A 23,759-nucleotide genomic window follows, 5' to 3' on the forward strand; every position below is an offset into this window, starting at 1 on the left:
GAAACATAGAATGTGCTCTGCGGTCTCTTCCTCTTCCTGGCAGTATCTGCACAGTGTTTCTTCTGTCTGTACTCCTAACCTGTGCATGCGCTTTCTTAAGTGGCAGTGCCCTGTAGGAGTTCGGCCAGATTCCTGGTTCGGTTGCGGTTGCCTTCCAGTAATTCTTTTGTAAGTTTTTCGGATGGTCCTTCTATGAATTTCTTCGCGTGCCTCATCCCTGAGGTATTGTTCCACCCGGTTTTGAACTCATTAAGGATCCATTTTTAAGACAAAGCAGGATACTAAGCCAGAGTCCATGTTGGCCTCCTTTTTGGCCAACATGTCAACCTTTTCGTTGCCTCTGTGTCCCCGTATATGGTAAGCAGGATACAAGCCACCGTAGGGTTCAGAACCCAGAGAGTCCATGTTGGCCCCATTTTTGGTCAACATGTCAACCTTTTCGTTGCCTCTGTGTCCCGTATATGCTAAGCAGGATACTAAGCCACTGAAGGTTTCAGAACCCAGAGAGTACATGTTGGCTCCCTTTTTGAACATGTCAACCTTTTCGTTGCCTCTGTGTCCCGTATATGCTAAGCAGGATACTAAGCCACTGAAGGTTTCAGAACCCAGAGAGTACATGTTGGCCCCCTTTTTGAACATGTCAACCTTTTCGTTGCCTCTATGCCCCGAGTACCCAGGGACCCATGCCACGGGTCAGGTCATTAGGGTCGCTGACTTCCGTCAGGGCCTCCATGCAGTTCCAAGCCCTCTTTGCTTTCACCTCGCATGAGGCTAGGGAGTATGGCCTTTAGTGCTGCTTGGCTATCAGAGAAGAAGGCTATCTTCCGGGAAAGTATTCCTAGCCGTTTTGTTTCTCTGGCGCATTATTCAATCGCTATGATTTCAGATTGGAAAACGCATAATTTACCTAGTCAGTTCGGTCTTTGGGTTCGTCCCGAAGACTCCATCTCCCGTACCCTTGTCGGTTTTGGAGCCGTCAGTAAAATCCACAAAAACCGGTCCGTTGGATATGAGTCTCGAAATCTAAGCTAATAAACCATTTCCTCCTGATATCACTGCTTACTGTCTCATAATAAATAATAGAATACAATCCTCTCTCCAATATCATCACAGAATGGTACAAATTTCAGAACCCTGAACGTTTCAATTCATTCGCTACCATGATTTCGAAAAATAGCACGTGTTGTTGAAACTCAATGCTTCGTGGCACAAATGCATATATTGCAAAAGAATTATCGATTGTAGTTCTTCACCATAATTCAAGTCAACATTGAGATTTCAAACCGCCGGAGGAATGTGAATTAAATAAATCTAGTATTCAAGTATTGGGTTGTCCGGAAAATAATGCAGGATTTTAAGTTTTCATTAAAAAAAATCTATATAAAATATTCTGTTTACGTTTACAGGATTACTCATTTGTATGAATGTCAACACTTATTAATCCTCTTCCAAATGATATTGTTTGTTTACCTCTGTAGCATTCCGCTACTTGGAAATAATTCAGTCATCCTTATAATGTCAAAGCGAGAATTTCGTACGATTTTCTTTTACGAGTTTAAACTCGGCCGAAGCGGAGCCCAAACGGCTAGAAACATTAACCAAGTCTGGGGCGAGGGTTGTGTTAATGAGTGCACTGTGCAAAGGTGGTTTAAAAAATTTCGGGAGGGAGATTTCAGCCTTGAAGATGAAGAAGGTCGTGGAAGGCCTTCCTCTCTTAATGATGATGTTCTGCGATCAGTGGTGGAAGAAAACCCCAAAACAACTGTTCGAGAACTTGCAGAGCAACTCAAAGTCAGTAAAACGACCGTCGCTGACCACCTCAAGGCGATTGGAAAAGTGAAAAAACTCGAAAATTGGGTTCCACACTCATTAAACGATCGCCAAAAAAATCAGCGCTTTGATGTTTGTGCATCACTTCTTTGTCGAAACAAAAATGACCCATTTCTGGCCAGAATTGTTACATGTGACGAAAAGTGGATTCTCTACGATAACACTAGACGTTCTGGACAGTGGCTCGACAAAGGAGAAGCTCCAATACATTTTCCAAAGCCCCCAACTCATCAAAAAAAGGTAATGGTTACGGTATGGTGGGCTTCATTTGGTTTAATACACTACAGCTTCTTAAATCCTGGCGAAACCATCAATGCTGAATCATACTGTAACCAAATTAATACCATGCATCAGAAATTGGCAGTAATGAAGCCCTCTTTGGTCAATCGGAAAGGGCCCATTTTGTTGCATGACAACGCTCGACCACATGTGTCACGTGTAACGTCACAAAAATTATTGGAGCTTGGCTATGAAACTTTGCCTCACCCACCCTACTCTCCGGACCTCTCGCCTACTGACTACCATTTTTTAGACACCTGGACCACTACTTACAACACATAATATTCAAAAATCAAACGGAACTGGAAAATGCATTTATTGACTTTATCAATTCTAAAAATTCTGAATTCTACTCAGACGGAATTAATAAGTTACCAACACGTTGGGAGAAATGTATTGAGAGTATGGGAAATTATTTTGATTAAAGAACATTGCTTTAAAGTAACTAGTTTCTTTTTTTTTGTTTAATACCAAAATCCTGCATTATTTTCCGGACAACCCAATAAATAATTGCTTAGATCTATATTTCTATAAATTAAAAGGGGGAAATAGTGATGTAGACTACGAATAGACACACGTAGAAGCACAAATATTCGTATATTCTGTGATATGGTATCTGCATATGTTTTTTTAGACTTTCAGAAAAAAGTCAAACTTTCAAAATATGTATTTTATTTTTAATCCAAAACATAATTTCTCTCGTTTTCTATAACATACTGCCAACGTTCTGGTAGCAGAAATATCCCCTTTTTGTAAAAGTCTGATGACAAGGTACGTTTACATTACACTTTTGCCCGGAGATATATATCGAGTGTCAGACATCAAGACATATACATTACTTTGTGTGTGTAATTACTCTAAAGATGAAAAGGAAGAAAAAACATGAATCAAAAAACAAAAGCTGTATGAGTTCGAGAGTGGATTTTGAAACGTGAAAAAGTCAGTGCCTACAAGCAATGTCTGAGCTCGGTATTGAAGATCCAGTTCAGTTTTTGAATTTTTGAACAATGAAACCTGATGATTTTGAAAAGCATGCTTGTAAAATTGGTCCCCTTATATCAAAGCAAAATACCAAATTGAGAAAAGCTATTAGCTTAACAAAATGACTTGCTGTAACTTCGCGATTTTTAGCATCTGGTAAGTAGGTACTACTATTAAATAAAAATTGTAATTGTATTTTTTTTAATTTAAATTTTAGATTTAAACCACTCTTTTTTTTGTCGCCCACGTTTACGCGACACTTATTGCAATGACAGAAAAGCAGACGAATGACCAAATTTTGCGAGAAGTGTCGAACAAAGTTGAACTTGCAGCTGACCGGTGTTTACATCTATTGGTATACATAGAAGTGTCGACAAAAATAGCTAGTGGTTGAAATATCTATCTTTGACATAAAATCTTCTCTGTTTACATTAGCCACGATTCCTGTCTGACATAAGAAAGGCGAGAAGAAATCTGTAGGCTGATTTTCAGAGCGTTTCGTTCAAAAATTCCCTGCCTTTTAATTGGTTGTCTAGAGAGCGGAACAAGTGAAAATCGGAAGGGGCAAGGTCTGGAGGTTGTGGGGCATTTGTTGCCCGCGGCGATTGTACTCTGAGTGAGTGCAGCTGTGTGATGCCTGGCACGACGTCTATTCACCAGCACGTTTTTCCTTCAACACTGCCCCAATACGCTCTAGCTGGGCACAGTATACCTCTTCCCTAAGAGATCGATTACGTGGTAGCAATTCCCAATTAGTTATTCCTCGAATATCCCATCAACAGACAATATGACCTTACGAGGGTGCTGGTCCTGGTTGCACTCTGCTCTTGACGTCTACGGCGGCGTTTCATTCTTCTTGCAAACGGTCCTTCGGCGTTTAACATTTTTTTAAATCACTTCTCATCCCAGTGACCAAATGGGAAATAAACCCTTCCGATTTATTCCTATTCAAGTGAGAAACACTACAAGCCATGCGGTCTCACTTGTTCCTGGTTCATGCTCAGCAGATTGTCGTTTTGTCTTTTCCCATCCAACTGGGGCTTTCGACAACTAGATCCTTTCAACCCTCCAACGCCTGCAAAATATAATCTAGACTAACATCTATAATACAATCGCACAAATAAATACATTCACATTTACAATCCGCTATCGAACTACACACAATAGTAATAAACTAATCTAAATTAGGGTCGATAGAGTACGTTCATAAATATTCTGCCATTGACCCTAAGCAACGCTATATTTTACCATCAACCCTCACCACTCTCATTAATAAACTACCCACATAGACAAAACACAGAGCCAAATACACATAAAACAATCTATATACAATAAATTTAAAAAAATCTTGTCCTCTAAAAAGGGGAACGGGGGACCGAGAAACTCGTTACAATTCCCGAACCATTCTTACATCTGGCGGCATGCCTTACACCCTCCCTATAAAGAGCCAAGGCATGGCAAGCCTTCTAGAGGATTGAAGCTAAAATCAATATAAATTATGTAGTTTTGGAGCAGGTGCGAGTTGTTTTTATTATATCTAGCTTTGCCCATTATGTAAATTTACTCTTCTAACGTGAAGACCGAGTATAAAAAACATATATATTATTGTATTAGACAGTTTATATTCTGCCAGTTTATTATTACAAGCGAGTAACTATTTTAGAAATTTTCCGAATGAAAGCTTATCTTTTAATTTTCGACGAGTGCGACCTAAAATGTGGACTGTTTAAGATAGTAGATAACATGGACATTTTTTGGAGATCAGCTCAACTCTTGACACGGCACGTTGGGGACCAGAATTTCGTTATCGAAAATGAGCTAGATTTTTGTTTCGTTTTTAACGTTGGAAGAGAAATTTTTCAAAACGATTTTACGTAACGTCTCGCTTTCCTGGTTTTGAGCCCGTCAATAATTAACAATCCATGCAGTGTGAAAATTCAGATATGCAGTACATTGAAGCATGTTGAAATGATACATTTTTCTTTCAAAAATATATGATTTTTCAATGATTTGAAGGTGTATCTGAAATGTACTTAAAGATATCTGGACACGTTAAACGATTGGAGTTGTTCAACTGATTTATATAATTCTGTAAAGTCTGGGATACATTTTAGGTTGTACTAGAGAATGGGTTTGCTGGTAAATGAGAGTTTGTAAGTTGATCCATCAACTTCCAACCATTGAACTGGACCACTGTCCAGCTGTCATCACTACTGGGCCAAGTGGTTGGCTGTACCTTTTTTTTAAGAATGAATTTATCCTAAATTGTTCTGCAAAGTTGAATTTCAAGGACATTGCCGTAATTTACATCTTGGAAGTTGGTTTACCTATTTGTATCACTTGAATGTTTATTGACCTTCCATTTTAAGCCTGGTTGAAAACAACAAAGAAATGATTCAAGATAAATTCGACTAGTACTCGATTAGTTAGAATTTTTGCTTTTTAGTCATTTATTTCTGGGTCTTCCATTTAGCCTCTTTTTATAAGCTCTGTGACTGAGCATCAATTATGCTGATGATGATGAATATGGACACTTGGCCGTTTCCCTTTTTGACTAAAGCTTTGTTCACACGCATAGAAAAAAATCGTGGGACTTTCGAGACAAATCGAGGATTTGTCTATAAACAGTCACGTAGAAATCTCAAGACAATCTAGAAATTTTTTCAAACGTCAAAACCAACTACATATTTCCTGAAAGAGCAGACTAGCCACACAACGGCCTGTGGTATTTATGCTACTGTGGCTGTTATTTTTAATGACAAAACAAAGGTCGTAAAATCGTGATTTTTGTTTAAAAAGACACCATCAAAATAGGGCCTACCAAAAGAAATTTTTCATACATTAAAAGAAAAAGAAGGGCAGCAATAACGAAGAAAATAAAAATAACAATAAAAAAGTAAACATAATTAAAACCCTAGCAGTTAATAGCGGTTACAAAGACACTTTAATAGACGAATTAATGAAATCTAGAAATAGAAAAACAACCATCATAGATTCTACAAATATAAAACATGGAATAAAAAGTAAGGATAACTACGTTTGCCTACTATCATATTTGGGCAAAATAACTAAGAATTTAGAAAACAAAATTAAAAGCAATGTAATAATACTACCCTATAAACATTGCAACTTAATTAGGATTGTTCTTTCCAATACTAAAGATAGGACGAAAATGTGGGAAAAAGTACAATTTATGAATTCAGTTGTGAATACAACAAGTACATAGGACTGACCGGTAGAAAATTTGAAGAGAGATTAAAAGAGCATCTACTTTAAAGATCACTTAATCAAAAGCGAACATAATTTTGAAATAGATAAAAACACTAAACTCCCAGATTTTTGCCCAAAATGTAAAACTTTGGATTGGCTAAAAGAAGTTGAAATTACAAAATGCAAAAAATTCTTACACAAAAATTGTCTAATTAAAACATTATACCTCTTCTATTTAAATCATTTCATGGAGCACTTAATAACAAAAATAAACAATGATATTCAAGATAATAGAGAAAATGAAACATAATAAAGATTGGAGAAGATGCTGAGGGATTCCAGGGATTCACACATGTTGGAAGAGACCAAGCCTGATTTTTTTTCTTGAAGACTATATATAAATAGTATTTTGTTTGGTTTTGTAAATTTCATTTAATTTGTATATTTATAATATTTAATATACACTGATGACAAATTTAATGCACCACTCAATTTATTTAGTTTAAAATTTAATCCATTTTACAGGATTAGGAGGAATCGTAAGCAAAATCAACAGTAAATAATGCTTTGTTTCTTTTTTTATTCATTTTTGCACAATCCCATTTCCATCCATCATCAGGCTCTATGAAACCGCAGCATTACAAGAAATGAGAACAGAAATCTGATAAAAGTCCGAAATGTTTCGATTTCCTCCAGGACTGTAAGAAGAAGGCAATGAAAATCATAAGTCCATGGCCCAGCACCTGGCTCATGGACCTCTTCTTACCACAGCTCAGGAAATAGCCAGGCTTGGAAATTGGAAAACTGTGGGCAAGTTCTCTTTACAAGTGAGGTGAGAGGTGGCATCAAATCTTCAGATGAGCATAATTTCATATGCAGACGCTCAGGAGCAGCCCCATGCTGTATGTTTCTCAGGTGGCATTCCATGGTGGCTACGTTCTGGGGTGGCACACCTGCACTGAATTGTTTGCTGTGCGAGAAGTTCTCTAACTTCAAAGAGGTACTTACAAGACATAATCAAAGAACATGCAGTGCCATTTGCCCTCATCGGTGAGAAATTCTTGCTAATGCAGGATAATGCCAGGCCCTATAGGGTAGGTATTGTGGTTGACACCTGAATGAGGTTGGAATTGAGTGTTTGGTGTGGCCTTCTCGAAGTCCAGATTTGAACCCAATTTTGAACATGCATGTTTTATCATTGTCATACCATTAGGAACGTGCAGAATAAATTCCTTGATTCCAGGGTGAATTGGGTCAAGAAAAAAATGTATTTAACATCAATGAAGTAAGGAGTAATGATGCACTTTGAATATTCTTATTCTTGCTGATGTATGAAAATTAAAAAATGTATGTACTTCACTAGTAAACTGTCTTCTTAAACTGTAAGTAAAATTATTTAACTTTTCATTAGACTACATATGGTTGTTATATGAACCCTTGGAGTGCCAGTGTTGTTGAAAAAAAATATAGTAAAGTAATTCCTGTTGATCAAGAGGGATTAATGGCCAACTAGCTGTTCCATGATGCAGACAAGGGGTCAAACCACTTTACAATACTTCTTTCAAATAATTTTCAATTAAAAACCAAGGCTTTCGCCAGGATTCTTAATCAGGACTGCTAGCGTGGCAAATACGAGTTAGACGCTCTAACCACTTGGCCACCGCAACCATTAAAAAGTTGGGTATCAATGCACGGCCGGTGGATTGGAACCCAGCACCTTTACCTTATGAGCGTGTTGTCAACGCCTAACCCCCCCTCTTCAAATCATGATATAAACATAAAGTGCATATAATAAACACATATAATTTTCATTAGACTATTACATTTTAAAATAGACTTTCAGAAGACTCTTGTCTTCTTCTACTAGTAATGAGGTAGTATAAGTGGTTTAATAAATTAAAAAAAAAAGTTTTTGGAATTTTCAACTTATTTTATTATGAATTATTAAAAAAAATGCAATGTAAACAATAACAACAAAAGAAAAGTGTAAATAAGGTCTAAACTTAACACTTTATATAATTATTGGAGAATACGATTTCCATTAATCCTTGCCTTGATTCTTCAATTAACGGTTAAGCTTGAAAAAAAAACCCTGTAAAATGTGAAATTAATGATCAGAAGCAAAATCATTATTGTAACTTTAACAACAATGTTTATACAAATCAATATCCAAATAAAGTCCAATTTAAAAAAAAAAAAAAAATTGTTACCATAACAAGAACCAGGAGATAGATTTTTCATTTCTTGAAAGTGGAAGTTGACAATATTTTAAACTGATTTTCTTGTGGTTTCTCAACTCAGTTTTTTAAAAGGTTGCAATAAAGAATGAATGACAAGCTGAAGCAATGAAAATTTCTGAGTAGTTCGCTATACAGGAATAAGTTTTTTTTCATTATTATATTTTCAATTGATCTCTGCTGGTAACCAATCAATAATACAAGGAAAGGAAATCACAACAAGATCAGCTACTTTATGAAATTTTTGCTAGATTGATGCCAACTTTGATCCTTTTTTTTTTGTCTTATTACTCATTGAAGTTGTATATACAACACGCATTCTTTATATGTACATTCAACACTTTTTGAACATTTAACACTATCGTTTTGAGTTTTTCCTTTCACTTTTGTCCCACTTGCGCAATATATGTAATTTTATACAATATACATACCAACAAGAAAAATGTGATTATACAAAATAAACAAAATATATTCATAATTTTACAAAAAATATTTGATACCGAACCACTATAGGGAACTATTCAATCATGAAAATTTATATGAAAACAGGGCTTTGTTAGGCAACTGTACATTTTTGCTCTTTTACCTTCATAAGTCATAACAATATACATAATGAAAACACTTACCAAATAAACAATTCAAATTAAAAGTACAAAACTCAAATAATTTTCAACATTGATTGGAATTTGAATATATTTAGGGGTCGGGTTATAAACATGAGGATTCCTTTTACAGCTATTCTACAATGTATTACGTATTCTTAGTTCAAGCCAATAAATGTTCATGAATAGCCATTAGGGTGGTTCATGATTTTGTGTAATCGATTAAAGATAACAAACGTCAAATAATAAATACAAGTAAACAGGCTACATACATATTTATAACTTAACGAACATGTAAGGTATGGGAGAAGTTAATTATGACAATGTTCTATCATAAATTATCAACAGGCACATCTACATCTGCTCAGAGCAATGTGCAATAAAAGTAAACAATTGTTGCAGATTAAGTTGTACATGCATAATAATTTATTGCTCAATTTTGATTAAAATAATTTAATTGAAACTGTTTATTTAATATGTTTTCACCGTAACCAATCACAATGATTGTCTAATAATATGGTAAGAAAGACAATTGAATTGCTTGTACCATAAATTTTAAACTGTACTATTCACATTTGTTTTAATTGTTAACAACCACTTTTTCTTGTAACAGCTGTCATTTAAAACCAAAACTGTTGCATTGCTTGTGTCTGTCATTTGAGAATTACATTTTTATTATGTAATTTCTTCTCGACTTTGTGAAGTTGCCATCATTGACTATGCGGGAGTATGACCTGTATATGATGTGGCTGTTGGTTACCTACTGGAACAGAAAAACAATCTCAAGTTTAACACGTTTAAACAGTGATGAATATTTAAAAAAAGCTTAACGCTGAAATAATACCCAGTGTGGTATTAACACGCATGATTCGTCTCTACGGTATAATGTATTCTTTTATTCATGGTGTCATGCATTTCATGCTGAAACTGTGGAGGGATAGAGTAGCACGCTGAACATACTTCCTATATTATCAACTTATAAATTGACGAACAGCCTACTCTAAACATTGATTTGGGACAATTTTTTTTAAAATTATTATTGGCAGACTGGTTTTCTTTAATATGAAACAGAAAAAAGAAAAGGTTAAGAACATACAAATCGAAAGAAAAGGATCTAATTGATCTAGGGTTTCTACTGCTACACTGAACACGTCTTAAAATTTGGTTTAATTCCATAGGCATTCATAAAAGTGATCATCTTTATAATATTATATTAAAGATATAAACTAAAAAAAATAGTGAACCAAAATACAATTATACTTGAAAATAGGGTTTAGTTTTTACTTTAATTTTAAAGCAAAAATTTCTTCTTTTTTTTAAATTTCAATACAATGTAAAATAATATCTAAACAATCTACCTGAAACATCATCATCACAGGATCATCATTGCTCTAGTTTTACTGTTGAACTCCTAGCTATACTCAAAGCAACTTCATTTTCGTCACCTGTACATCCTAATAACCTGTTTCTTTTTCAGCATTCACCGTACAAAACATCTTCTTAAACCCAGACAAGGATATTCTTGCACAATTAAAACAAAACCAAGACAAAGGATGGATTCAGGCCATGTTGACAGGGATGTAGTTATCGACCAGCAGTTGTTGATTCTAGATTTGGATCAGGGATGTGGTCTAATGAACAAAACTCTTATAAGTTTGCCAAGCTTTCAGTGTATATATTTTGCTTTCCTCAGGGAAAATCCATGGAGAAAATATATAAGAGTTCAAGAATCCACATAGATGGGCTTTTAACGCAGTGTCTATATGGATTCCAGATACCTTATATTTTTTCCCTCATAAATTTGCCCTGAGGAAGGCGATATATGCCAAAAGCTTGACAAACTTGTACAAGTTTTGTTCGTTATCCAATTGAGAACGAAAAGGCGGAAACGTCAAGAGTCCTCAAATGATAATCATCGGAATGGGCTTCTTCGCTAATGTCACTTTAGGCAGCTTGTCTGGGAGGCTTGGAGGCATGAATGGGGTGTGTGCACAGGAAACAAGCTCCTTGCAAAACAAAAAGATATAAATAAATGGAAATCCTCTTCCAGACCTTCCTGAAAAAAAGAAACCCTAACCCGGCTTGGAATTCACCACTCCTGGCTCACCCAAAATTTCCTCCTTGAAAGAACCCCTAAACCTATATGTCCAATCATGATATCTCCTATCGCCATATCCCGCACCATGATTGTTGTTTAAACACCTCAGCTAGAACTCTCCACTAAATCCATAAAGACCATACTAAGCAACAATTTTTAACTTCTTAACAGACATCCAACCACTAAATAAAATGTAATTTCATTCCCCTCAATTTATTATATAGGTGCCCTACGTTGGCAGTGTGATGGGACTCGATTATGGTGAACCTAACTGGGGCCTCAGTGTTGGTCTGGGCTCGATTGAGCAGTCCCTCACCGAACTCTGAGATCAAAGAATCTCCAGCGAGCTTGGAGGTGTCGATGGTGACTAGACACCGACCCCTCCTTGATAAAGCCCTGTGTACAATGTTAAGTCTAAAAGTATTAATCACGAGAGATCAGTGGGATTCTGTTTTTTCCAGCGCCCTAGTTTGCAAGGGCTTGGCTCTGATGGAGCTACATACTTAAGGCTTGATTACCAATAAGGTCGCTGCCTTCAAAAAATAAATAAACAAAATAATAATTATAACTGGATGTACTACTAATTAATAGATGTGCTACATTCCTTTCGACCTCTTGCTAACTGAGTAAAGATAATAAAATTGTAATTAAATCAAAACGTCGTAAAACAACGATAAAACCAGTCGTGTAACACTAGAAATATTTTTAACATTTATTTTATCAGTGTGAGCAGATATGCAAACGCAAATTTCCGTCTTTTACTGACATTATAGTACATATTTGTATTAGAACGTATTTGTTTACTAATATTTTCTGAACGCTCTAAAACTGCACACAAAACCCAGCAAACACCACAGATTTGTACGTATTGACACATTTTTTTAAAATAATAATATTAAAATTTAAGAAATAAAAAACACAAAACTGAAGCAGATATATTTTTATAATTTGGCTACTTAAATGTTTATATAAGATAATGGACAAATCAATAAAATGGTGACAAGTACTGAAGTATCAACGCACGCACAATTTCACAAAGAGACACGTTTTTCAACAGAAGATAAATTCTTCATAGACTAGTTAATCCGGATTCATTCTTTTTCTCTTTCAGTTTGGTAATTAATGGCCTCACCAGATGGGCAAGCATAACTGCCAGCCGAAAGGATCTACAACTAAAATAATAAAATGTTTTTAAATACTAGTCAGAACAAAATTAAAAACAAAATAATAATAATAATAATCTTGTCAGAGTTATAGAGTGCTGATTGCAGTTTTATATTTTTTGTTTTTTTTTAAACTTAAATATAAACTAAATTATTAAATTTCTCTCCTTGCTGTGAGGAGGATAAGCAAACTATAATGATCTGAAATTATCAACCTACAAACTATTTATATTATTTATAACATTGGTTGGGAAATCCTGCCACACACTTTCCTTCTTCTAGACCTGGCCCCACCTGACTTTCGAGCACAATCAGTAGTTCGATAATCGCCAACAGCAGGAAATTGAATCGAATTTAATCTTTTAAGTCTTGGGACCAACAACTTATTTATATAAGAAGGGCATAAACTAGTAACACATTGGAAGAAAGTTATAGATGCCGATGAAGACTCTTTCCCTGAATAAAATATTCATAATTTTTATCTAATATTATAATCTATACATTATTATAATCTAATTTTAATTGTGACTATTATTAAACCCTTTAAATCCGCATAAACTTTTCTAGTTGTCTGGTAATCATGGATGATCATAATGAGGTAAATTATTACAATACTTGATTGAGATGTTATTTTTAAACTTTATTGTTGGATGTCAAACAATAAGAAAATTTCAGCAAATAATGTATTCACTTTAATGACTTTTAAAAAGGTTGTATTGACAATTATTAGCAACATTTAATATTTATTTTGACCAATAATTAAGAATTAATTATTTTTCTTGCTTTGACAATGTTATTTATTAAAACATTTTTTAATATTGATTTGGTTTGAATATAATGGAAGTTGATTATTAGCTATAGTATATTGGATACTGCAACTTTTATTTTTTAAATTATCTCTGGTTTAAGCACAAAAACGTTTAATCATAACTGGCCAAAAAAATTACTACGTTTTTAAACATAAATTCACACCTAATCAAATCTACTGACAATGAATTTATCCGACTACACATCGTTATATTTTGAACCAAACAAAAGTAAAATAAAAGACAAAATAAATGTCTAATTATAAAGTGTATTATTTAAAAGTAAATTTAAAAAGCTAGCTTTTTTTATTTATTTATTTTTTTTATAACACGAACTTTGGATAAATACAAACCACTAACACTGAATGACGAACTTCCCGTTAATGCAAATACTTACAGTTTTCCAGATATCCACAAACAGGAGTCCCAAATGCAAACCGATAAAATGTTAGTATAGAAAATAATTCAACCCTTCCTCCTTCACCCCCTTTTGTGTCCTAAAAAAATTGGTCTGGGGAAATAAAATAAAAATTATTAATAAGTTAGCACAAACTTTTGGCATAATAGACGAATAAGACTCTAAACCTAACATTTATCAACGTTACATAAATTTGAAAGATAATTTTCCCTAAAGCCCTTATAAATTGATTAAGTCAACAAATGAAGCACCTTTCAATAAAATACTCATATATTATTAAATACAATTCATTATTGAATCTTTAAAAAAAGGCTTATTTAGAGAAAAAAGAAGAACTTAAACCTAATTTTGAACAGAAAATTTTGAACCCCACCAAAAAAAAAATATAATAAAATACATGTTCAACCGGCACTGGGTCTGACTAAACTTGTTGGTTTTTGATCGTGGAATATACAAATACAAGTAGATTGATTTAAGTTAATAATAATATTAAAGCTAAGAAAATGATGAACAAACAGCACTGAAATATTGCAAGATTTATCTGTGAGGGTGATGAAACTGTAATTTGATCTTTACCAATCATTTTGGTCTGCCTATTGTCACTTTGTCAGATGCATCTAACTATTTTGCCATCTTCAGATTAGAGGTTTTGCCTTTATGGCGTAATGCTGAAACATATCTGACAGACAACACAGCAATGTTAAGCTGATCAAAATAATCGGTGACTACCAAATTACTGAACTTTTATTTTATTTTTCATATGAACTAGGCACAGTGTTATTTTTAGCACATACTGATTCATTATTTAAGTCATGAGGAGCAGTCAACTGCGGTATCGTACTCACTTCAACAAATTATGAAACAACAGGACACTAAAAAAAAACATATATCAATAATAATCAAAGTAGGCACAGTGCTAGCAACTTGTATTTTTTTAAATTTGATTTACTTTTTTATTTATATATCCTTAGTTAACCCAAGCCCTGGTCAAAAATTTCATATTTGAATTAAATTTATACCGGACATAGGAATGTTTAACATTTGCATATTTTCAAACTGGAATTTTTTTCAACTCGTAAAGAAACATTTTGATAAACCTTTTCAGCTTGGAGTAATAAATCGCTTCATCAGTAAAGAAACAGGCTAAATCACTGCACCTTATTCCCAGTGTGGATTTTTATTTCGCTTATGATTTTCACTAGCATTAAACATAATCATAAGGAGTGGAAGACAGGAATTTTGACTCAAAATGTAAGTTGCTTCAGGAGGGCTTAAACTACATGTTGAATCTATCTCAAGAGTAGAAATAACTTCAACATGAAAAGAAATAACTTGTTATAAAGAATATACTAATCAGTATGACTTAAAAGCTTCCCAAAATGGGCAAATTTTAGCAAGCAACAACCATAATTTTATGTTTATGTTATGAACCGTTGTCTGTATAAATTCTAAGCTGAGAGATAACGCAGATCTACGAAGTTAACTAATAATATTCTCAAAAATTAAAACACAAATAATTTATTACTTAAATGATTGTTTTATTCATTTAGGAGCAATATTCAGTAATACTAGCCCATAACTAGTCCAAAATGATCGGAAACTTATAGTCTAATCAAAGGTCAACTATAATAAACCAGTAGAAAACAATAACGGACAAGACTTGTAACCTTTAAAACCATTGATTTTGTTAATATCATTACTTTTGTTTATCTATTCATCTTTGTTCGCATACAATAAAAAACTAGTAATTTTTTTCTCTTTGGTTTCAAAATAATTTTTATTTCAGGAAATTTAAAGTAAAAATGGATCAGCCAAAAGAAGCCGATGTTTCAAAATGTTGGTCGTAATATATGCTGTTCAGGTTGAAAATATTGTAACAATGTCAATTCAAAGTGTTGTCGCTAAAATTCTTTATGTTCAGGATACAAGTTGAGGATCAGAATAGCCTAAGTATTTGTCTGTATTATTTGTGGAACAGCTTTGTAGCTTTTTTATTATCTTACATTTTTGTATGTATGAGTTATACAATCCCAACTTATAACTTACAATTAGATATATTAAAAAAAAAATCATTTTCAGTTGAATAATTTGTTTGTTGTTCTAAAATGCTTGAAGATATAGCTAAACAAATGTGAAGGAATACAAAATTATGTAAAGATTTATTGAATATTTTCTGTCCGAAAGTAATTAAGGATTCCTTATTGCCCATATTTATCAAGCAATTAGAAATCTATACAGTTATAAAAAAAAAAAAAACGACAGAGTTGAAGAAATAAGAGTCAATCTGTTTAAATTATTTTACTAAAGAAAATATAGCTACGGTATACCAACTGCTTTAATTATGAAAAGAAAATGAGTGGAATGCAACACCCACATTGATGATCTTTGTGGCACGCTATGGAAAAAACGCAACACATGATTACAGACAGCGCATTAACAACAAAATAAAAGAATGATTACGCTTTTACATTGTTTTGAAGTTTGTTACAATTCGTGTTCAACGGAGTCAATCTTAAAAATGCGAGGAATATTCCTATTATATTTTATGAATGGCTAGTAAATGAATGATTATTGCATGCTTTTTGGGTTGTGTACAAATTGTTAATAGTCGAAAGCATTTATGAAAAGACCCTTGTGTGCAGCATAGTGGTTCATAAAGCAATAGAATGTGTATATAAGAGGACAGAAAGGTCATCAAACTTACTCGTACGGTTTTAATTACCATTCTACAGTTTCAAAAGTGCAATCAAAACTTACCTGATGCAATTGTTTAAAAATATAAATACAAGATTGTAAGCGATAATTCAAGTACGTTTTAAAATGCATAATGCAAAAAAATTAAGAAAAAATTAAGTTCACACACACACATGCGCGCGTGCGCACACACAGACTGTCACACAATGAGAAAAAACACATAATACTTTGTTTAGAAGTATCTAATCAAAAACTTAATAAAATCAGAATTCAAGCTTAGAAGAGAAATAGATCAAACATTAAACAAAATTAACTACTTCATTTATACATCGGGAGTCACTGTTACCACATGTTTATATTTTTTAAGTTTTCATAATAATAAAATTCCTCTTGAGATTAATTAATTGTGTACTACCTCTCTATATTTACTATCAGTCTTTAAGATGTACAGAAAATTTTCAGAGAACTGAACTCAAATTGTGCGTCAAAGTACAAACGTGTGATGACAGGTGGAAAAAAAAAAGTATTTTTTACCAGATCAGACAAGATAAATGTAAAGTCAAAATTGGATATTTATGCACAAATATTACAATAAACATAAAATTGGCATTTAAAACAGTAGAAAATAAAATTTTCAACTTGGAAACAGAATAGGTAGTTTTTTTTTTTACTGTTTACGCATATAATTATTATGGGTTAAAATTATGAAGAAAAAATGGAAAAGGTAATCCTACAGAAAAGATTGATACTACTACAACAATTATGAAATACATTATTGATTTACTACTGTCTTAGAAAGAAAAATCAAAATTTCAGATGAGTTACGTAAACCACGGATTGGCTTGGAAAAATTTGATGATAAAACTTGAAAACTGGTTACACTTTTATGAGGAAACTTAATGAAATGAATGTTTTTTTTGTGTGTTTTTATTTATTTATTTTTTATTACCAATATGGAAGCATCAAAATTCTATTTAACCATAGAGGCCAAACAGCTGACATGTTAAAATTTTCAATTAAACATTTTTGACTCGTTTTGTTTGTTTCTCCATATTGGTAACTGAATTTGGCAAAAGCAGTTAGTACAGCCCACCTAATCCTTATAACGAATCAGACTTAAAAAATGTAAACACGTTCTTTATATCAAGATGCTACAGTTTCTAATTGAATACACATTACATATTATCGTTTATGTACAAATGGATTGGAATAAAGGAAAATGGACTTGTTACAAATTATACGCACTAAATTTAATATACAACTAATAAATGATGTTAGTAGCAAATAAGGCCTTTTGTGCTGTGCAACACAATTATTATTAGTTTAAATACCCAAACAAAAATGAAAAGTTATTGCAGAAACTAAGTTTTTCCACCAGAAAAGTAAAAGTTAGAAAAACGAAAGAAAAAGAGAAAAAAGTTTGTTTGAAAAACAAATATATATATATAAACAATAATATGGTATGAAAAAAAAAAAAAAAAAAAAAAAAAAAAAAAAAAAAAAAATTAAAAAAAAATTTCATTTTGTAAAAGGCGCAAATTCCTTGTACTGTAGGACCCATATTGTGAAAAGGCATAACTGTATTGCTAATAACTTTATTGCCAAAATATTTTAACACTATCAACAGCTGCTGTCTAAATGCAAAGTCATCTATAATCTAAGAACACAATTGATTGGGAAAAGATCTTTGTCTGAATTATATAGCTAAAACTGTATAAAATGGATACAGTTTAAACTAGCCTAATTCTCTCTTTTATATATGATTTACTAGCAGGGGCAAACAGTTTCCAAGACTCTCGATTTACATTGCAAACGAGGCAATTTGTTCCAAGATAGAGGTATGATTGATTGATTTTGGTTATTTTTGGTAGTGGTGTGCAGCAACTCATCTGAACTGATGGAATTTGAATTACCTTTGGAGCTTGATGAACAATATTGCCTGGATCTTGGAAGCAAGGAAAATGTCACAGCTCTTGGATTGACATGGAACCCTAAAACAGATTGTTTAATCCTAAAAGTTCACGGACGGGATAGATTAATAATTAAAAAACAATTGTTTTCACTCTTTTTTTTTTTTTTTTTGGTTCCATAGGGATTTCCGTCCATAAAACCAATAAACACAATGTCTGAATTATTTTCTTCTATATTGCATGGGAGGCTAAACCGTTTAAAACTTTTGTCTTTATGTGTGTATGTGTATATTTTTGTGCTCTTGTGGTATCTTTCTATCAACGGACAGGTTAAAAATTATGGTTTATTATAAGGGGAGAATATTAATTTTCCAGAAAGAAGTTATAAAAATCACAAATTCCGCGCTCTAATGTTGTAGCTATGCTATCTTACATTTTTATGTTGAACGATAATCATATTTTTCATTTTTCTATAAAAAAATTAATAACATTAATTTTTTTAAAAAGAAATAATGCTTGCATTTAATAATTAGTAACAATATCATGAACAAAAATCCATGTAAAATATTTATGCACACCATTTTATAACTTAAATTTTAAAAATATATATGTATAAATAGATTTATGTATGTTTCATTTTCAAAGTTTTAAATGTTCCGTGGTCAGCAGTAAAAGCTATGGACTTTGCATATTTTGAATACTGTAATTGAGAAAATATAGATCAACAATTTAGTGTTTACTAAAAACAAATGAATAATCTAATTTACAATACAGGCTAGAACTAGAAATTTAGTGGTGATAAATTTAATGAGTGCCAATCAAACATTTAAACTAGAAAGAACAAAACTATGTTACTTTTGGTACTTAAGAAATGAAAAATGTGAGGAATAATAACTGAAAGATCCAACGATGAGAAACAACAAAATTAAATACATTACAGAAAAGATTTATGCTCAATTAAGTACACAACCCTCGATCATTCACCCAAAAACATAAAAGATTTACGCTTGAATCAGCGGGGAAGATCAGAATAATTTTAAAAAAGACTTATTGCTCCATTGCCTAATGGTGATTTATATAAATCCGGCTGGATGTAATAATAATCCTTATTTTTCTGAAAAGTTAAAAAATATTACTGCAGTATGGATTTATTTTGTCCAGTAAGCAAGCAACTTAGCATGCCGAGTTTGAAAATTAGGTAATTACATATTGTAATCATAGGAAATGATATTTATAAATCACTAAAATTAAAAACTGTTTTGTTGATATATTTAATAAACAGTTACGACTAGGATTACTGTACACAAAATTTAATTTGACTTAGTTTTAATTTACTATTCCTCTTCCTTTTTTGGTTGACTGTCTAGATGATAGATTCAGACAAATAAATAGCAAACTGGTCAATAAATTTATTTATTGATGCCGACGCATTTCCGAGGTCAATCTGGCTCCAATCTTCGGGGCTTGTTGGAGAAATAAACTCAAAGTCCTGAAATGCATTGGCATCAGTAAATAAATTGGTTGAAGCAGTTCGCCATTTATATGTCCGAATCTATCATCAAAATTTTAATTTCATTTTAGAACATATTTTAAGAATATATGGATGTACAAGTCTGATTTTGAGTAAATTTAATCCACTACAATGTATACTTTAAATTTTTTTACTCAACTTCAGCAATACCTGTATGTAACGTTTTGCGCAATATGAATGTCATAAAGAGACCTAGAATATACCCAAAAAAACGTGATACTTCTTCCTAAATATTGCAGTTATAATCATCCCCAGGAAACGATGAAAAGGGAGGAGGAAGGCTGAATTTGCAATTTTAATGTCTTTACACTAACGATTCGGCGATACAGACGAAAGCACAATTGTTCACACAACATCCCAATAAATTTTAAGGCATTATCAAAAGTGTAGATTTAATTCATTTTTAGTATGAATAATAATGAAAAAAGGTTTGCCAGTTTTAATAAGTTTAGCATTATGTATATGTAAAAACCACCAATATACCATAGGCTGTAATGATCACAATGCAAAAAAAGTGATGATAAATGCAGCACTTATAATTTTCATCTGACTGTTTATTTTTTCTCCAATAATATTTATACATCGTTACAAGTTTCTTTTCACAAACTAACTGAATTATAATTACTTACTTTTAACGTCTTTTTTTATTAGGGTATTTTAACTGTTTAAAGTGTTAGATGTATCAACCACTTTTTTATTCGTGAATAAACTGGATCTCTGTATGATCTGGACGAAAAAAAAAAAAATTCAATTGTTATCCACCAAGCTTTCAAATTTGCAGTCCATGGCAATGTTGGTGTCTATCCTTCAAGAAATTTGAAAACCATCTATTAAAAAAAAGTTAATTATGTCAATTTGAAGACAGCTTTAAGATTGTTTTGCCCGGTTGATGACCTTGAAATAGGTCAAAAGTTTGGCAGATAACAATTGAATTTATTTTTTCATTTTCATCCAGACCATACCAAGATCCATATTATTCGTGGGTATTTTATCTACAAGGTTATATCAACCCCTTAGGGTGCTGGTGTTTGGGAAATGTTCAAATGTTTACTGCCATAATAATATATAAAAAAAAAGCTGTAAGAGAAAATTTATTTCCTCAAGCCCTTTTTTAAAAAGTAAAATATTTTTTAACTTAGAAGCTTCCCATGAGTTTTATATGGAATGTGTCAACAAGTCAGTACAGTCAACACACTAGGCCCTTTTTTAATTTTGACATTGTTTAAATGATAACTAAAAATAAAACATCTTTAAGAAATTAGTAACTATCTTTAATTATGAAGATGAAACGAAAAACTGCTCCCTGGTAAAGATTCACAGTTAGCTTTATCAAAACAATGATGAAATCGAAAATTTTGCCTGCTTAAAAAAAAAGTTCAGATTTGCACTATTAAAATAGAAAGACCAATAAAGCATTTACTTCAAAATCAAAAATTTAAACAATATTCATTGCATCTATTAGGTTTCGTGGTCCGATTGACCAAATAAATTGAAAAATGCCAAAAAGGAGGGAAAATTCAAAAGGTGGGGTCGAGATGGGAAGTTAGTTTCCGAGTGGATCGAAGTCACGACAGCTCAAGTGGTTGAGCAGCGGTGTATTTAGCCGAAGGTCGTGGGTTCGAATCCTGCTCGTGGCACTGACTTTTTTATCTCAACCAAAACCTTAATTAAAGATTAATTAATTGAAAATATTCATTATGTTTAGTGGTCTAATTGACCAAATTACTTCTTTCAATTAATTATTCTTTTTATGTAACGTCTTGGTTGAGATGAAAAAGTTAGTGATCGAGGTCACAATGCTCAAGTAGTTAGAGCAGCGGCGTATCTAGCCGAAGATCGTGGGTTCGAATCCCGCTCGTGACACACTTTTTCATCTCATCCAAGACCTTACATAAAAAGTTTAAACAATATTGCCTATTTATATTGCATAAATGTTTCTTAAATAATATACATATAATATGTTTATATATATGTATAAATGTTTTCAAGGATATCAAAAAAAGCCAATTTTAAAGCAATACTTTTTAAATTCTGGGTTTTCTGAGATAAAAACTGAAAAGTTATTTTTTTACATCTTGTTTTAAAGACTCTTAAGATTTATTAACCCTGCAATGGGAGCATAGTGACTTTTTTAATTTAGTTGGAGTTATGTGGAAAACTGTTATTTGTTTAAATAAGTATTCAATTAGTCATGATTACTAGTATAGTAAAACCTCCATCTGGGGCTCGATTATCAGGAAATCTAATTCTCCAGGCCTCGGATGTCCGTAAATGTATACAGGTGTATATATTTCGCCTATCAAATCACTTCTGATTCGAAGAACACCGTCTTGTTCCTTTGAAACTCCCACTGGTCTGTCCACATTGAAGACATTTGTTACATCTGTTGTTCCAGAACGACGAACTAAACCCATCTTCATTTACGTGTCGTTCCAGAACGATGCACGCAACTCTTCTAGAAAACCCATGCTTTCAAAGCTTGTAGGGTGTTGGGATATTTTTGAACTCGAATCAGTGTCACAGGCCTTCAGTATCGGTTTGGCAACAATACTGAGATGATGGTTTTTCAATTTGACCTTAAAGCATCAAAAAAAAATTAATAAATAAATTCCATTGTCTGGAATTATTAATTTTCTGTGGAACCCCTCCCTGTCATTATCCAGGATAATGGAAGTTTTACTGTATTTTATATTAAAAATTTTATGCTTATATTTTTCAATCTAATTGTTGGGGCAGATCAGCAGAGAAGCTCTTGCGTATCAAGAGCAATGTCGATAGGTGGCCCGCAGAGGACCTGACTCAAAGAAGAGGCATCGCCACCCAATTAAGAATAGCCCATGCTAAGTTGACACACAGACTCTTACTTTTGGGCCAAAGCCTGCGCTATCTGCATGCAAAGAAATATTGCTTGATGTGGCCCACCTAAGTGAAGGATGCAATTGCATATAGACAGCACCATAGGAATGCCAACTGATATTGTGCTTGAGCAAGGCACCTAAGATTTTGGTCTCTTGTTCCAATCCATGGAGTTAACAAGGTTGTTTTATTGTATAAATTTTGTGTCCCTTGTGAGTGAATGTATTTATTAGTGTGAATGTGTAGTGCGAGATGGCCGATGGCAGAATATTGACCCATCACCCCTCAAATAAGTTACTTATATAATAGGTGATGGAGAAATATTGAGTACTCCACCAACGGGGTGAATGGTATATGAATAGGAAAGAATGTATTTAAGAGTGAGAGAGTGTGAATGGGGAAAGTGATTACATTGGGGGCTGAAATGATCTAGCAGTTGATACCACCTGGAGCCCAACCTGGCTGGAAGAGAAGACTGCCAACACCCAGGGTGGGTTATTCGCGAGGCCTGCCTTTAATTTATTGTAAATTAGAAACATTGGGATTGCTGGTGTTCTGCGAGAAGTGATAAGCTCAATTCCGTACATGTGTGCACAGGTTTGAGGTTATGTAATCAGTAATGATTGTATTTGCTCTTTTGATGGCTTATTATTATCAATAAAAATTTTCTTTTAATATAACTTGCTATATTTGAAGCCCTGTCTTTATTTAAAAAAAAAAAAAAAAAATGCATTACTTAGTACGCATCCACTTCCGTAATTTTTATACACACCCACTGCAAGGTTAAAAAGGGCATCGATTCCAATGAAAAAACACAATATCTTTATGAACTTCATAATCGCTTAAAAATTGTTCATTTTAAATTCGCATTTGTAATACATTTCCTGTAACTGATATTTGGTTTTCTGTTTAAAGCTGAAATTTTTTAGTTAATCGAGTAAACACATGAAAATAGTGGACCTATTTATTATTATAGCATTATATAGTATTATTATTTTTATTTTATAAAAAGGGTAAACTATCCTGCCAATTTGTTCGTTATTCCATTGCTGATCCAATGTTTGAATTGTCCCAATTGATATATACTTTACTGCACTGTCATACTTATATGTAAATTAGTTTTACTAAACAAAAACATAAAAGA

General features: G+C 32.8%; 1 protein-coding gene across 9 annotated transcripts in view; it reads right to left on the bottom strand.

Annotated features, from left to right (window-relative positions):
• Positions 1-8,715: 8,715 nt before the first annotated feature.
• The window catches only part of LOC106671748 (ataxin-2 homolog), a 44,122-nt gene continuing 29,078 nt past the window's right edge, over positions 8,716-23,759 (bottom strand). For 2 of the 9 annotated variants that reach the window (XM_014402687.2, XM_014402717.2), the window contains 2 exons: positions 18,232-18,309; positions 8,716-9,902 (listed from right to left, as the gene is read on the bottom strand). In XM_014402687.2, the coding sequence (XP_014258173.1) occupies positions 9,850-9,902; positions 18,232-18,309 (131 nt within the window). In that variant the 3' untranslated portion in view covers positions 8,716-9,849. Of the gene's footprint in view, positions 9,903-12,184; positions 12,410-13,688; positions 13,718-18,231; positions 18,310-23,759 lie in introns of those variants that run through there. The other 7 variants (XM_014402690.2, XM_014402695.2, XM_024230635.1 and 4 more) reach the window with 7 other exon arrangements.

This window comes from Cimex lectularius, unplaced genomic scaffold (assembly GCF_000648675.2).
Source record: "Cimex lectularius strain Harlan isolate CLEC.00 unplaced genomic scaffold, Clec_2.1 scaffold61, whole genome shotgun sequence".
NCBI lineage: Eukaryota > Metazoa > Arthropoda > Insecta > Hemiptera > Cimicidae > Cimex > Cimex lectularius.